This window comes from Cupressus sempervirens, chromosome 4 (genome assembly GCF_028749045.1).
Source record: "Cupressus sempervirens isolate cs-2001-9-10 chromosome 4, ASM2874904v1, whole genome shotgun sequence".
NCBI lineage: Eukaryota > Viridiplantae > Streptophyta > Pinopsida > Cupressales > Cupressaceae > Cupressus > Cupressus sempervirens.
The window spans coordinates 220,444,496-220,457,929 of record NC_143121.1 but is presented as its reverse complement, the minus strand read 5'-3'; the positions used below and the strand labels follow the sequence as shown (position 1 = coordinate 220,457,929).

Sequence of the window (13,434 nt, the reverse complement as noted above, 5' to 3'; positions counted from 1 at the left end):
CTTTGAATTACATATCCACAAAATCTTACAAGACTAGAAAAGACGAAAAACTCTAACAGAAAAATCAAACACATGGTAAGTATTTCATGAAATATTTGAAAATTTCAAACAAAAGATTACTTTCAACCTTAAATATAAACTGGGAAAAACCTAAGTAGATTTGCATCTAAACATGTAACTATGCTCTTTGAATTTCAAGTCATTCTGAAGTCTTTGGGCTCTTAGAACTTGTTTTAAGACCAAAGGTCTAAACATGACTTTAGGCTAAAAGTCAGGATAAAGGAAGACAATGAATCTTCTCTTAGTTGTCTCCAAGCCCTTCCCATAACCTCTCTTCCCAGTTGTAGATATACACATTATCTGATTATAGATATTCTCAAGCTGCTGCCATGAAGGTTTGCATTTGCTTCTATTCTGTCTTACACCTTCCATTCTATTTCTATTTCTTTCTAAATTCCTTATCATAAATAACTAATAGAAACAGTGTTGTTGCAGAAGAGTACAGTAGTTTATGTGGAGATTTCTTGCTGCAAATGCAAGAAGAAAGTTATGAAGATTGCTGCAGATATCCCAGGTATGGCATTTCATGGTAATAATAATTTCATATTTTATTTATATATACTTCTTTGAAACAACTTATGTTATTGTATGAAAAGACAAATTCTTCCCTTAACGGTTTTTCCCATTAGATTGGTATATATAAATTGGAGTTTCTGACTTGCAATATTTTGATCTTTTGTTTGTGGGTATATTATTACATGTTTCACAGTGGTTTGATATATAAACATTACAGGGGTAGAGTCTATAAAAGTTGATGGATCTGCAAACACTGTCACTGTGATTGGAGAAGTGGATCCTGTAGAAGTTACTACAAAAATAAGAAAGTTCAAGAAAGGAGCACAAATTATAAGCGTTGGACCTCCTAAAAGCGAAGAGAAGGAGAAGGAGAAGGAGGATGAGAACCTTCCTAAGACCTGTCCAACATGTAATGTTTGGATTGTTGAAGATATGAGTGTAATTGTTCTCAATCCATGCTCTATATTGTAATTCAGTTATTAAATCAGAACTGAAAACCAATGTTTGGCAATAGGGTGTGGTGAATTTATTTTAAGATGTTCTGATAAATTTTAGTATTGAGATACCTTTTGTAATGGTATTTCAAACTGAAAATAAGAGTTCTTGTTCTAAATTATTTCATGAAAAGTGGAAGGATTGTTTTCAACTACTTTACATATGATATTCAATGGGTCTGTATATCATATAATTAATAGCTATTCGTTTTAACCTATATGGTCATTTTTTTCAACTTCTAAAATGAGATGATCAGAGATTCCTTCTAGTACCTTATACACATTATGTATGCATCGAGAAAAACAAGGACTTTAATTTTTAACCAAATCAGTAGTATAGATTTAATCGCTGTAAAAATAGTTTGCAGAAATTTTCAGTTGGTTGTGTGAAATGCAAATCCAAATACAAGACAAGGAAATAAGGTTAGAAATATGTTATACCAATTTTGCAGGGAAATAATTAGTAGATTTATTTATCAAAACACCTATTTGTCTCACATAGAGATTGTATCAGTCTTCCTTCAAATTTGCTCTAAATACAGACTCATAGGTTGAACGCTTAACTACAAACAATGAGCCGTCAGAGATTTACTCTTTTATCTTTGTTGTTTCATATATAGAAATTAGATAGCTGGACAAACTTCATCTGTTCTTCAGATAGTTTTTGACCAATCATTATATGATTCTAAAATCTTCTTATGATGTTTTAAAATTTGTTAAAAACCTTTTATACAATTGAATTTAAAGATAGTCATAATCAATATTATGTATTGCTAAAATCTAATGTTATTAATGAAATTAAAAGTTGATATATAGTTTCAAATAAAAAATGTGACTGTTGGTAGATCACCTTTTTTAGGTAGATTATGCAAGTTAAATTAAAAGGTGATATAATTTTAGAAAATTAAAAATAACATTTTAAAATATATAAAGTAAAATTATAGAATTCTACTTAAGCATGGTCTTATTGAAGAGTTAAATAATCATTTATAAGCCTATATCAAATTTAGAAAATAATAAATTATTATGTTATTATATTCATCAAAGTTTACCTTTACCTACTAAATCAATTTAAATTCAAAACAAAGACAACCCCTCAAACCTCTACAATGAAATTTTCCACTATCTTTCCTATGACAAAATCTTGGTAGACTAGGAAAGACTAAAGACTTGCTACAAGCCAAGACAATGTAGAGAGGTTGATTGTTGATTGATGGAGTAGTAAACATGATCTAAACTAGATATTGGGGGGTGGTTGGGGAGGTGGATCAGAATCTATAAAACTTTATAACTTTTCACCGATTCATTTGCATCTATCAATGACTTGTGCATGTAAAACTTATAATGTAAATCTACTTGTAACATATAAATCTGATCAATCACATGCATGAAAGTAAAACACATAACACAATATTTGTTCTCAGAAACCCTCCAAGGTGAAGGTAAAACTAGGGTAGGGTTGACACCCACAAATCTTCACTTCACTACTACAGTAATAAAGTTAACCAATTAAGGTTACAATGTTTGATCATAAGATATGGTCTACCTTGTGAAAAGTCTGCCCTATTAAAGGATTAAGAGACTGCTAGGTCTCACCTTGTTAAAGGATTTAACACTTACAACAAAGCAAGAACTCTATTAGGAGATTTACAAAGATCTATTAAGAGATTTACCCTAATTCAAGTTGATTAAAATTGATTCAGTACCTAACTCGCAATTTTCTTTGCAAGCTGATTTCAAGTTTTCTTCTTGCTAATTGATCATCTCCTCAAATTGGATATGTTTGTCTTTCCCTTTCACTTCACTACCATGACTAGGTCACTTGCTTTGTTAGATGATAACAAAACCCTCCATTGATTATTTATGATCTGCTCTTAATTCTTCTCTTACATAATACTTTTAGTTCACATGCATACACCTCTCTACCCTTGCTCTTACTTTGCATGCTTCTGATCTAGGTTAAGATCATCTCTATTTAAAGAGTTTCATAAAGAGTTTTCTAGATGATTCCATGTTTTGCCTCTTCATCTTAATCATTGCACACATAACATATCCCAATCTGTGATCTACGTCATGTAAATGTTCTGTAACAACCTTGACAAAATTTAAATATTCCTTCCAAGTCAGCCTAATAATCATTTTTCCTCAAACTTCATTCCATTCCTGACTTTTATGTAAACACTACTTTGCTCGATCTTTATTGTTTCCTGATGCTTGGCATTGCTATTGTTCGGCCTGTATTACCCTTCTAATGCTCGACATGTGTTGTGCTCAGGACACACTATATAACTCAACACTTGTATACTTGGAATTTTCTTGGTTGTTGATGAGTTTGGCTCATATAGAAAATACTTTGTGAGCAAAAACTTACTTGGCTCCAGGCTATAGAGTTTGGTACATACTCACTTATGTACATGACTTAGCCTATATAGAGTAGTTCGCTCACAATGATGACCTTCTGACTCTCTCTTATAAATGACTAAGTGGTTGACACTAATAGACAACAATGGTTAGAGATACCAACAATATCTACTTTTGACATTAGTGGAAAAAACACTTTGTCATATTCAAATCATTACAATACAATCTAATAATTACAATACAATCTGATAAACGAGCTCTCCACCTATGTCTAATGACTTATACCATTATTCATTGGCATAAAAAATCCATTTTACCATGTTATCTTGTTCACATCACATTCTCCTTATCAACTCTATTTTCCCTTTGTCAATTCTATTTCCCCCTTGTTTTTTAACACTATATGTCACTGCTACTGGGGTTGAATGGATGGAAGTAATACATATATTTCAATGAATTCCTTGTGAACTCTGGTAATCATGGTCAATGCATGATCCCATGTGGTTCTTGATGTTACCAAAATTTAATTATGCAACTAAAGTCTTCCAGCCAAATCAATTAAACTGTTAGCCACTAAAAGATTATGATCTTCTATGATAAGATCCTAGGTTGTTTTTAGTTCTCTTTGTATGGCCTCCAACTGAGGCATCATCATTTCTTGAATAGAGATCAATTTGGATCTCATGTTGTTTTCAGCTACCTAAAGCTTAGCCAATGTACCTTGAGCATTCAATAGATTATTGTAATGATCAATATTTGATCCTACTGACTTTGAAATAATGTTGTTGGATCTCTTCATCTCAGCCTTAATTGTATTTATTTGTGCCTGAATGTTATTAGTGAATCTTGGCACATCTGATAAAATTGTATGCAAATGTTGTACCTTTTGAATTAATTCAATCATAATATATACTTTCTCCTGTAATTGCACTTTCTACTTGGAAATGGTTATGGAAACTTTGTCCCCAACCTTAGTGTCAAATCTTCTAGCAGACCAATCCATTAACTTCTCATTTGATTCCATACTTCCAGCATTCACTTGATCAACTATATTTACAAGATTGTTTATGATTGGTACATCTTCTTCAAAATTCAGAGTGTCAAAAGTATCAATAAAAATATGATTTACATCATACAATACCTATTTCTATTTTATCTCTTCTTGTCTCTTCTTCTTCACCAAAAATTCTTGTAGCAAAATAGTTTGTTTCAAGGTGAGATTTTCTAGGTCTGATTGTGGCATCTCAATAATTTCATCCATTCTAACCTCAATATCTGGTGAAACATCTTTTATTTCTTTCCTCTTTCTACTAGGTGAAGGAGTGTTGTTGCTCGACACTACCTTGTGAGTTGGTGAAGGGGTGTCACCACTTGGTCGTGCTTGTGCATTTGTGCTCAAGACAACAATAGTTGCACTTTGTTAAGATTTATTTTATTCTTTTCCTTCCTCGATATGAGGTGCTGAAACAATCTTATCATTTACACTTGTTTCTTTTTCTTGACCATTTGCCTCTAAATTTGTGAGCCTTAATTGCTCAACCTCTAGAGTGTCAAAGGTGTCAGCATGTATAAAGGACATGCTTCCTTGTAGACTCGACACACTTGAAATTTCTCCACTATTGTAATCAGCTTTGATGTTTCTAGTATCTATTTCTTCTTTCTTTGTAAATAACCCAAAAATGCTCTTCCATAGAAACTCACTTTGTTGTTGTACAACATCCTCTTTATTTAGTAATATCAAAAATGTTCTATACTTAGGAACAAATATGTTCCTATACTTCTCCAAAAATGTGTCATGTTTCTCCTACAATAAATCAAGCATTACTCTAACTACTGCATCAGTCCTTATCTTTTTCTCTTCCTTCTCTACTTGTTTGCATCTTATTTCCAATCTATCATTTAATTCTTGAGGTATATTCTTCTATATTTCACTAGGAGCTAACTTTTGATTAGAAATCATTTCTACTATAGCCTCCTCAACTTCATTTCTATCATCATTATCTAGTGTATCATATTTGACAAATTTAAAACTAGATAATCCTATGGCTCCTCTTAGATCTATACATACCTCATCAATAGACTTAGGTTTCCTCTAAGGTGGTCCTCTAAATAATCTCCTTCTTTTGGTTCTAGGGGCACTAGGCTGTGTAGCTTTTGCTACTTTTTTCTTTGCAATCTGCTTGGCACTAGTAGCTGCCCTAGTCCTAGGCTTATTTGGTGGTGAAGGTGTCACTATCAGCATCTTCTTTGTTCCTTGAGCCTTCTTGCTCAAGCTAGGGTTTTTCCCTTGTCACCCTCTTCTTCTTCCTCTCCCTCATCACCATTGTCTTATTCTTCATCTTCACCAAGACCTTGTGTCAATTATAATGGTTATTTTCCCTTGCCTAGGGTGCCCAATTTAGTTTCTAGGTCTTCAATCATTTTCTTCCTGTTCTTCTTCTTTGAAGCTATCTTGATATTTACAATTATTCTTGCTTTTGCTTCCTCCTATCTACCAAAAGGTTCGACCTCAGCATCTATCTCTTCTTTTAGTAGTGCATCAATGTTTGCACTCACTGCATCACTATTTATCTCATATTCAAAACTTTGTAACCAAGCCTTCCGCAGCTTAATTGCCTATACAAAAGTGTTGTCTGTATCAGCAAGAAAACATATGTCACTAAAAATATTTTGTGACTAATTCTTTAGAATCCTCATTCTCCTTTTCATCTTTTTCTTAAATTCATCAAAGTAAGCATTCATTACATTTTCAAGATTTTCTCCTAATTAAGTAATATACTCATTGACCTATCTTGTCACTAGTTTGTCTTGCTCCCATACAACATCACCAATACTAGGAAAATACTTTTAGATTTAAAAGAAAAAAAAAACAATGAGGGATCCAAACTTACACTGAATTCTTCACTTTTCTTATTGATGATAGATTCTTTGCAAGTTGTAACCTCTATAGCTCGGCAAGATCATACTCATGATCTTTCATCACAATCTTCCACGCTTGATCCACAGCCATACAAGGTACCCTATTCAATATGCTCGATTGATAGAGTTTGAGAGTAATGACTCTCACTAAAAATTCAATTAGTGGATCAAAAATATTTGTAATGGAAAGACCACGTCCATTCTAATCAGCTCCTATTTTTGCCTCTATTTCTTCATGGATAAAACATTGCATGGTTTTCTTCTTGTCTAGGGTTGGATAACATGCAACCCTATGAATTATTTTCTTTGTAATCTCCAGTGGTCCATTTTGTAGCCAATACTTCATATCATGAATTTTGCTCAAAATAACCTTTATCCACTTGATTTTGAAATTTTTTGGGAATTATAGGGCATGAGTTAACCCTTTCCTCTCAATAATTTAAAATTCATCCTTCAAAATTTCTTCATTGTACAACTTCTCATAAGCTTCTCTAACTTCATAATCTCCTACTTCTTTGATTTTGCACATGTAACAGCTTCTAACATCATGGATCAAAATGTCTTTAGGTGGTATCGAAGATAGCACACCCATAGAGTCCCCTTTCATAGTAATCTCTAGAATAGCATGAAACTTAGGTGGAGGAAAAGTGTCACTCTTCACCAGTTGGATTCTACTTACCTCTTGACTTATTCCAACAGTTGATGAAGCTGCCATGATCGTAGTTAGGGTTTTATGTTCTTTCTTTTCTATATACTCAGTACAATTCATATCTTCACTTGTTCAAGCTTATTTGTTTGAATCACTCTTGAAATCTTTGCTAGTTGCTAAAATCACCAAATCACTCTGTGCTCTCAAAAATCTATGTGCAAGGTATGTGATAATGTCTTCAAAATTTTTTGTATACCTTCTTTTGATTGTTTTAGAGTCTCCATTAATTTTGTGTACTTAGGTGAGTGGAATCCATCTATCTTAGTTGATATTGATGCCTTTCAACTAGGTCTTTGTAATACAACTCAGTCTCTTCCATGTCATTCGATCTCTACCATATCATTTTTGAAGTGCTCGGTCTATGTTGCAATGCTTGATCAACATAGGCAATTTTACTAACACTTGGCAACTTTTGACAAAAAATTTCTTATGCATCTTATATATGCAAATATTACCTTTTGGCACATTTTCATGTAAGGAACTGATGTATGATATATCAACTATGTATACTATTCCATGCATACCTATTTTACTTAGTTTGAGATGACATGATCACCTTTTCGATTGGATTGGGTGATCTCAGCTCCATTAGCTCCACTATTTCGATCTTATGTTTTTCTTTTCCATTTCTAGTTCATTTCATTCCTAATTTTCTCAATGTCCACTTTGCATTTGCCTTTGTCTTTTGTCTATTTTTTTTACTATACTTGAGTCTTGCAATTCTTGCTTTGATTTCCAAACTTGTGACATTTGGAACATGCATTATTAGGTGCATAATTCTTTCTCTGATTTTTCTAGTAGGGTTTTTTCTATGATCTACATTCATATGCTCTATGCCCATATTTCTAACAATTATAGCAATATCCTTCAAATCTAGGTGTAGTAGATGTATTCCTCAGTCTTGACCTACACTCATGTATTTGATGTCTTTGTTTCTTGTAGTAAAAATAGTAACCAATAAACTTAGGTTTAGAATTTTTCATATCATGTTTTCTTCTACAAATATTTGCAGTATGACCAAGTTTTCCACAGTGATAGCATGTTGGTTTGTCCTTTGACTTTGCATTCCTTAGTTCTCCATTCTTGGATGATCGTCCTTTCTCAATGCATGAATGTCCTGACCATTAGAACAACTTGATGAATTCATAAGTTCTTCAAAGTACTTCATTGCCTCCTTTGGTTTTTTGAATCTCTCCATGGATTCTTTCTCAATTTTCAATTCATTCTTCAGTATTTCATTCCATGATTTCAAATTTGCAATTTCTACATCCTTGAGATTCAATTCCTGATTTGCAAGAATTAGTTGATTCATCATATCTAGTTGAGTGTTTATGAAATTTTGTACATCTAATATCATTTCTTCAAGGGTAAAAGCACAAACCTATGTCACCTTTTTGTAAAGGAAAAGGCTAACAAAAGTATAACTATTCACCTTTAATGACATAAAACTAGTATTATTACTATTTAGAATTTGAAAATGACGTAAACTAATGAAATGTGTAGAAATAGATGAAGTTTAAGATTATAATTTTCAATAATTATTTGGAATAAGAATTGATATATTTTCCTAATATTTTTAGATAATTTTTTAGTTGTTGAAAAATGCTAAAAATTAGGGGTTTAGTTCCCACCACAAAACTATATGGAAATAAACTTATTTCTATTTGAAATCAAACTATGTTATAGATGACATACATAGCTAGAACAATCAAAAATAAAAAAATGACTTTAGACATATATTTTCTCTTTTATGGTGATTCAAATTTCAACTCACCTGAAATTGATAGTTTTCATCTCCCATCACATTTTTCAAAATAAATCTATTCTAACCAAAAAAAAATCATCCATTCTGAAAGAGGACTCTCTCCTCTAGAACGTCATATATTTTTTCAATTTTGTTGATATGATTTAATATTTTTTCCTTTCTCAAAATTGAAATCTTTCTGAGTATTAAAATACGTGCTTTTAGATTTCTTTAATTACAATATACTATATCTAATGAAAACACTATAAAATCTATATGAGAATATTCTTTACTTTGAGCTCTATAAAATGGTGTTTATATGTTACTAAAAATATATCATAAAAAATAGTAAGAGTTATTGAAACATCAGTTTTCTAAAATAATTTTATTTCTTTAGTAATTAGATACAAACTAGTATAAAATATGCATTTAATAGACATTTCCATTTGGAAAAGTGTGAGATCATATATAACTTAGCTAGAATGAATTTATCTAAATCATATGTTTGAACAAAATTGGTTTTTTGGATAGAAATACTCAAATTCAGTCGTTCTAATAAGTCAGCTTGAAAGGTAACACAACTTTGTACTTTTACCCTCAAGTTTGGTAGCAATTACCTTTTTGTCTTCTTCATCCATAGTCCTTTCTTCTTCATCTTTCTTCTTTTGTTCATTCACTTCACATAGTCTTACTGATTGGATTTCATGTTCTCTTTTCAGCCCTCTTATTTCTTCATTCAAGAATTTGTTCTTGTCAATTAGATCAATAGATGCTTTTTCTTTTGGATTGATTGATTCAAATAGTCCTTCAGTCTCAACTTCTTCATAGGAAAATCATTTTATGTGAATGGCAATTTCCTTTCTCCTTTTTAGGGAATCCTTTAGATCTTTTCTTTCCTTCTCAATTTTCTATAGTATGGGTTGGATGTCAATCACCACCTGATTATCAATAACCTTATCTAGTTTGAATGCCTCCATCTCCAAGATCTAATCTCCAAGCCTTTAAGCTTCTCTCAGAGAACCAATGCTCTGATACCAATTGTTGATTGATGAACTAATAAATAGGATAAACTAGATACTACGAGGGGGGTGAATCAGAATCTATAACACTTTATAACTTTTCACCAATTCATTCACATCTATCAATGACTTGTGCATGTAAAACTTGTAATGTAAATCTATTGTAATAAATAAATCTAATCAGTCACATGCATGAAAGTAAAACACATAACACAATATTTGTTACCTAAGAACACTCTAAGGTGAAGGTAAAACTGGCATGGGGATGACACCCACAAATCTTCACTACTGTAGTAATAAAGTTAACCACTTAAGGTTACAAAATTTAGTCATAAAATATAATCTACCCTATGAGGAGTCTACCCTATTAAAGGCTTAAGATATTTCTAGGTCTCACCTTGTTAGAGGATTTAACACTTACAAAAAAATTTACAATTATATGTTAAGATCACTCTATTAATAGATTTGCCCTGATTCAAGTTTATTAAAATTGATTTAGTGTCTAACTATCAATTTTCTTTGCAAGCTGATTTTGACTCTTCTCCTTGCTAACTGATCCTCTCCCTTGATCTGATATGCTTTTCTTTCCCTTTCACTTCACTTCCATGACTAGGTCACTTGGTCTGTTAGATGATAACAGAAGCCTTCATTGATTATTTCTAATTTTTTCTGAGTCCTTCTCTTTCAAAATACTTTTAGTTTGCATGTATACACTGTTGAGATAATGGGTGTTGCACACATTGCATAATATTGTTATTTTATTATTTTATTTTATTATGTAATGTTGTACCTAGATGGACGTGCAACATGTAAAGATTCCCATGGAATATTTTTTGATGAGTTGTATTGTAACATTGTGAAAATATTTCATGTAATTATTTAATATTGGGGAAAAGAATTAAAAGCCCAATATTAAATGTGGGGTCAGTGGGTTAGGTAGCACATGGTTTATGTAATACCACTTGGTGGTTTTGTGGGACTTGCTACTATAGAAGCAGCCACAAGGGTAGTTGTTGTAGAGAGAAAGAGAGAGTGACAAGGAGAAGACAAAAGGCAAGAGTCAAGCGGGACAAGGCTTGACAGGTTAGCCAAGGGAGCATTTGTGAAGGTTGGAAGCATGGCATGGGATGTGTGGATTCATGCTTGTTCACATAGTTTGCTCGGTTGTGGCTATGGCCATGAAGGCTTCCATGGTTGTATGGCAATGGTATTTTTGCTGAATAATACATGGTGATGGATGCTTTTGGAGGCTGGGTTTTTCCCTCAATGAGGGTTTCCCAGAGTATATCTTGTGTCACATTTTGTGGGTATGTTGTCTTTTCTCTTGCATGTGGATTTTAATTCCGTATTTATTTTAGATCTATTATGGGTTATGTGGAAATAGTTATATTCTTTGTTGCCAAGTTTCCTTACAAGTGGTATCAGAGCTATGGTTTTATTATTGTAACCCTAGATTGAATCCATGGGAATGCATGAGAGGATAAAAGAAAGGGCAAGATATATGAATGATTTATTGCAGATCTGAGGGTTTTGGGTTTGCTATTATGATGGGATGTTAAAAGATTTGGGCATGTGAAATTGTTGGAGAAAAAGATTTTTTCAGATGTTTCATTTAACTGAGGGTTTTGGGGGGTAGCTTGCATAAATGACCTCCTGGGTAAAAATAGACCTCACCATTGGATCCGGGTCGACATTTCCATAAAATTTGATATATAATATGCCCTAGTTTGGCCATGTTCAAAGGAAATGGAAGAGTTTTTTTGGTTTCAGCTCATGATGGGCATCAAATTTAATCCCGTTGGAATTTTTCGTCACTGAAAAAAATTAAAAATGAAAAATCGTATTGAAAATGGTAAAAAGACTGTCTTAGTAAAATGGCCATAACTTTCTCTCAGACTATCAGATTTTAGAGTTCTTACAGGCGTTGGAAAGCTAATTCAGAGCACTACAAGATGGTGTAGGTTTGGTTCTGTGATTTTGAGATTTTGTCAGGTTTTAAGAGCCCTAAATTTAGATATTGTTTATTTTGAGCACGGATTAGGGCATAACTTGGGCATACAGAGTCAAATTTTGGACTTGGAGTAGTCAAAAGAAAGCTCTTGGAGAGCTCTACACATTGGTTCAGATTTGGTGCAGGTTTGGCATGATTTATTTGTTGATATATTGATCTGAATAGTTTATAGGTATATTTTGACTATGGTAACATTGTGAGTTTATGGCATTAGAAGTTTAAGATTTGATGTCATTGTATACTCAGTTCATATTTTAGATTGGTCTCATGATGATATGGTTATCAGTGTTTGGTTTGGATATGCATGATGACTTGTTGGGTCTACAAGTTGTGCAGTGTTGTAAGCGGTCTATACTTACAGGTTGCATTTATAGCTTGGTTATGGGTTGTCTTTTCCCATTGATCTTTCATTATTGATGTATATTCAGATTGGTGGCTTGGATTTGGGTTGTCTATGCCCTAAGTCACATGATTTACTATTTTCTTCATGTAGAAGGGATGAGATGTTGTTACCAGGTCCAGTCATGGTGGAATGACTATGCTGACAGGTTGGACATATTGAGAGCCAGATGCTCGGTTCATGGATGTGATCATGGTGTCATGGATTTTGGCATGACATGATTGGTTATACAGGTACATCCTTGATGTTCATTAGCTTGGATTTTCTAATTTGGTTATGGTGGTATATCTTCTTGGTTGAGGATCATGGTTATTTGGTTTCTTTTGAGGAGCTCATGATGTGCACTTTGAGTTCTTTGATAGTTTGATGTCTTGGTTGATTCTTATGGTTAGAGGATGGATTTTCATCATTATGTCATGGATAGCTTAGATACACGGTTTAGTGGGAGCTTGTGATAGTGATGGGGTGACAGTGCAGGATTAGTTCCTGGTTTGATTTATATCTTCTTGGTTTGGAGAGGATGGATTTTATGATGCCATAGGTGACTTGGTACCACGGTTGAGTGGGAGTTGTTGGCATCGATATATATTTATTGAGTGTTTGCAGATGTTGGAGGTTTGTCTTAGATCCTGTTGCTGCAAAAGCATCTTTGACATTTGCATGGTGCACTTGTTATCTTCATGGTGTTTGAAGATGGTTAGATCTTGAGGACTCATGGAGTTCTTGGTTATCTTCATGGTGTATGGAGATGGTTCTTCCTGGTATGTGGAGATGGTTTTTTCTTCATGGTGTGTGGAGATGGTTGCATCTTGAGGACTCACAGGGTTCTTGGCAAAGGTGTGGTTTATGCTTTTATTTGGCATGTTATCCTTGGTATGAGGATGGTTTCATTATTATGTCATGGTATACTCTTGATACACGTTTAGAGTTGTGACATGTTATGGTATATTCATATTGGACAAAAGTGTTATGGCCAAAATTGTTTTGGCTGTAATCATTTTTCCTCCTTCACACCATGTCAATACCACTTGGTGCCAAATGGTTTCGGTCGTAACACTTTTGACCATAACCATTTTGGTTGTAACTCTATTAAACATCCTCAAGGGTGACACAACTTTGTCCTTTTATCCTAAAATCTATTTCTCAGAAACTAGAGATCGTTGAAAAGCTTAATTTCTAGATCTGCAGTTTAGATTTAATT

General features: G+C 33.1%; 1 protein-coding gene across 1 annotated transcript; it reads left to right on the top strand.

Moving 5' to 3' along the window:
* Positions 1-217: 217 nt before the first annotated feature.
* LOC149560795 (heavy metal-associated isoprenylated plant protein 39-like) lies at positions 218-1,288 on the top strand. Its single transcript, XM_089823667.1, has 3 exons — positions 218-395; positions 496-574; positions 794-1,288. Exons 1-3 carry the CDS (start codon positions 390-392, stop codon positions 1,045-1,047), a joined length of 339 nt encoding a protein of 112 aa, XP_089679793.1. The 5' UTR covers positions 218-389; the 3' UTR covers positions 1,048-1,288.
* Positions 1,289-13,434: the final 12,146 nt, after the last annotated feature.

Coding starts and splice junctions, on each gene's coding strand:
- LOC149560795 (XM_089823667.1), top strand. Junction 575..793: donor GATTGCTGCAGATATCCCAG/GTATGGCATTTC, acceptor TAAACATTACAG/GGGTAGAGTCTATAAAAGTT.